The 4021-nt window shown below is 52.5% G+C and overlaps 1 protein-coding gene across 1 annotated transcript in view; it reads left to right on the forward strand.

The window, feature by feature from the left end:
* Window positions 1-998, forward strand: part of EPN3 (epsin 3) — a 10395-nt gene extending 9397 nt beyond the window's left edge. The window contains exon 11 of the mRNA XM_010843158.1: window positions 959-998. Coding sequence (XP_010841460.1) covers window positions 959-998 — 40 coding nt within the window. The remainder of the gene's footprint in view (window positions 1-958) is intronic.
* The last annotated feature ends 3023 nt before the right edge of the window (window positions 999-4021 follow it).

The following is a 4021-nucleotide window of genomic DNA, read 5'->3' on the forward strand; positions in this document are numbered from 1 at the left end:
TTCATGCCAGGACCCGCCCCGGGAAGGAAGAAGGAAGGCTGAGACTCCGCCCAGAGACAGATCTGGACTCTGCCCCCAGCTTCCGCGGACGCTTAGCAGCTCCCGGAGCTGCAGACTTCACTGGGGCGGAGAGTACGCCCCGTAATAAAGACTGGAATGCATGTCCTCAGCTCTCACCAAGTGGACTTTTTGCCGGGCGTGGCGGCCAGGTCTGGACGACAGCTTGAATCACTGGCTACCCTGGAAACGACTGCTCCACAATGTGGGGCACAAAAATGCTCCCACTTCCCATACAGCTCCCTCAGCCTAGCACCTTCGCTTGTCCATGCTCCTGAGACTCTCTCTCAGTCATTCGATCATTTCATCCATTTATCACACAGCGGCGCGGGGAATAATCTAAAAGCAAAGGACAATAGGCAGTTGTTCCCTTGCACAATCATTATGTGCTAAGCACCTTAGACCGATTATTTCATTTAATCCTTGCATCAGTATTCTGAGGTAGATAATATTACTCCCATTCAGGACCAGCTACATAATTAGTGCAAAGTAAAAATGTGGGGCCCCTTGTTCAAAATTGAGTTAAGAATATCAAAATGGGAGCAGCAGAGCATTAGACCAAGGGCAAAGCCCTTGGCCCTGCTCCTTCTTTATAGGTGAGGTTCAGAGAGGTTAAGCAGCGTGCTTAAAGTCACAAAGCTGGCAGAGTAGGGCTGGGATTCCAAGTCAGGGGACCTGGCTCCTCTGCTCTGAGCTCCCATGCTGGGCCCCAGTATTCACAAATATTGACTGGCTGCTGTGGACAAAGCACTGGGCTCATCTCGGGAGGGACTCAAGAATTGCTAAGTGCACAGTCTCCAGGAGCTCAGAACCCACACGGGCAAGCCTGGTCCAGGAGCCCCCAAATCCTTTGTTTTACTGATTCACCTTAAATCTGGTTCTTCTCTCCTCTCTTCACCAGGACTGGCAAAAAACTCAATTTCAAGCATGGCCCCTCCTAGGGGGCTGGTGTAGATCAGAAACCCGGGGAGGAGCAGAGCCTATTCCCTCGTCCTGAGGGCCACCATAGTCACCCTTATTCCTTTTCTACTCAATGCTCCCCCCAACCACGGGCACTGGTGTGGTCTTCAGTGTTCAGGGGCTAGCCCTGCAGGACGCAGGCCTTTTGGGGGCCTGAGGTAAAATGTCCTTCCACAGGCCAGAAACAGCAAAGTTGAGGGGAGGACACAGTGCTGGTCTTCTTCCTAAGGTAGGGATGGGGAGAGGAGCTGCTTTGCTTTTCGGAGGGAGGTAGTCCCACCGTAGCTGTTACAGACAGGGTGGACGAGAGCATCTACTTAGGAGTAGGACTGACCGTTCAAAACTGCTCTAAGGTTTCCATTTAATCACTTATAAGTGGTTATGCTCTTTGACCTTGAGTAAATAACTTAACCTCTCTATGACTGTGCCTCCATTTCCTTATTTGTCAGATGAGGACAAGAGTTCCTTCCTTATGAAGTGGTTGTGTGGTTCCTCCCAGGCCAGTGTCCAATTCAGCCCAGGGTCCACCCTGTTCAGAGACTAACCTTGAAGAATGAATCTGCTACACCCCTCATTCCTGGTTTTGCCAGGCAGTACCCAGACCCATCTGACTTGTGCACAAATCTGGGAGATCTCCATCCTTCATGGTCACTGACCCACCTTTCACCCTTCCTCAGCCTGGGTCTCCTCTTGTTAACTGGCTCTCCCTGTGGACACCACTTACGTGAGGATTCCCAAGGGGTGCTATTTTGCCTCCCACCATGAGGAAGTTGGTAATCTGGCTCCTTATCTTGCTCTGGACCATCTACTGCCTGGCAGACCCCTCCCCCCTTGGAGGTTAGAACCCCTGGGCATCCTGCCTCCTCCCACATGGGGCTGTGCTCCACCTCATTCTTGCCATGCTCCAGCCTTGGCTCATGGTCTTCTCACCCAAATCTTGCTCAGTCTTGTATGACTCCACTATCCAAGACGATGACCTCACCTCACCACCCCTTGACGTCTCAGCTGCTCTTACATCTGGTCACATTTAGGTCTTGTCATCATCCCAGATTCCTCCACATTAAAGGCAGACTTCCTGTTCTCTGATCTTAACCTCATTCCTTCCAGGAAGCATGCATACCAGGGTCTCCCACCTGCTGACACTTCCATCACCCCACTATCCCAGTTTCTCAGAGATCTCTCTCCTCCACATCATCAAATGCTTTCTCTCAACTGAATCCTTCCCCATGATATTTGTCATAATTAATCCTATCCATCTTGAGAGTGTCTTTCCATCTTTCCCCTCACATCAAGTGCCCATCATCTCTATGTCCCCTTTCCCCTCCCTCCTCAGCCCGCTCCAATCAGCTTCTACTGTCAGCCTCACCTCCTGGAGCACATCTGCTATGTCCACCAATGGCCTCCACGTAGCCGAAGCTACTGGACCTTTTTCAGTCCCGTACCAGTCGGCTTCTCTGAAGTCTGACTCTCCCTCCCTGCGACTCTGGCCCTTTGCCTTTGAGACAACACCCTCTCCTGGTTTTCCCACGACCCTCTGTGTCTTTCACTGGCGCACTTCTGAGTTCGTCAAGGCCAAGTATGAGCCCGAGCCTCTCCCTGCAGTCGCCCTAGGTGATCTCTTCTGTGCCCACACCGTCTCTGCACTGAACACCCACTCTGCTTCCTCTCTCCCACCAACCCCTCCTCTGCATTCCTGAACCTGTCATCTGCACACATACATCTCAAGGTCATCTCAAACCAACACATCCAAACGGGACCTCTTGAGCCCCCAACCTGAGCCTCTCCCTGTGCCCCCCTTCCTTCTCAGTACCAGCCCCTTTCTGCACTTCACTCTTGACACACCCTCCCCCTTATAGACAATCCTGATGATGTTTCCTTTTCTGCTGACCTCAAGTCCACCACCTTCTCTCCATCTCCACCTCTGCCTAGTGAAGACCTCCCAGAGCTCTCCCCTGGGTCCTGCTATGGCCTTTGAACCCTTCTGCTTCCACTCCTGCCTCTTTACATTCACCACCAGAAAGCTGGAGGGACCTTTCCAAAATGGAAGGTCACTCTCTTCCATAGCTTTCTTCTGCTCTCATCAGTAACCAAACTCCTGCTCACAGTTCAAAACCTGGCCCCTGCCCTCCTCCTTCTCCATGTCAGCACCGCGTCTGCGCCTCTCTTCCCCGGGCTGTCTGTCCTACAGCTGTGCTGGCTTCTGCAGCACCTCAGCCCTGACTCCCTGCTGTGCCGCAGGGCCTTTGCACATCTGTTCCTCCGGCTTCCCCAGCACTTCCCCCAAGCTCTTTCAAGATTGCATCCTCTTGTTCTTGGAAGGCTGCTACACAAATGTGATTTCCTTAGGAAGGCCTTCCCCCTCCTCTCTCCCATCAGACCAGTTTCCCTGTGATACCTAGTCATGGCATGTCTCGCAGTGGGTGGTTGTACATTAATTTGTATGGCTGTTGGATTAGTTTTTGCCTTGCTCATCAGACTGTGAGTAACACACGGATGGGCTGGCCTGGTCTCTTTGTGCCCACCGTCGTACCTAGCAGATTGCCTCATGGGCACTCAGTAAATGCTGACTAAGGGTAGCAAATGAGACTCATAGAATACCTAAATAGCACCTGAAAGTTGGTTCATTGTTATTGTTCAGGGAAGGTTTCCCGAGGGGGTGGGGTTTGAGCATGACCTTCAGGTGAAGGGGTAGAGCAAAGGGGAAGCGCCCAGTTTGGATGGCCTGGAAAAGCCACGCCTTTGCCTCTCACCTCATTTCCCATTTGTAAAACGGGCAAAGTTGGACAAAATGACCGGATGCTCTGGCTTTCCTCCATATTCTCCGTAAGAGGGTTACCTCCCCGCAGGCCCTGATTTACGAGTCCACCCAGTTTTTTGCACAGACCTGTGTCCTCCTAAGCCCCGAGTATACGGTCTGCAGTCCCGTGATCGGCCACCGAGCGGCGCTCAGAGACCAGCCTGCTGCCGGGATTATCGGCGAAGACACTTACGCGCCGGTTCGGTG

This window comes from Bison bison, unplaced genomic scaffold (assembly GCF_000754665.1).
Source record: "Bison bison bison isolate TAMUID 2011002044 unplaced genomic scaffold, Bison_UMD1.0 scf7180017864180, whole genome shotgun sequence".
Lineage (NCBI taxonomy): Eukaryota > Metazoa > Chordata > Mammalia > Artiodactyla > Bovidae > Bison > Bison bison.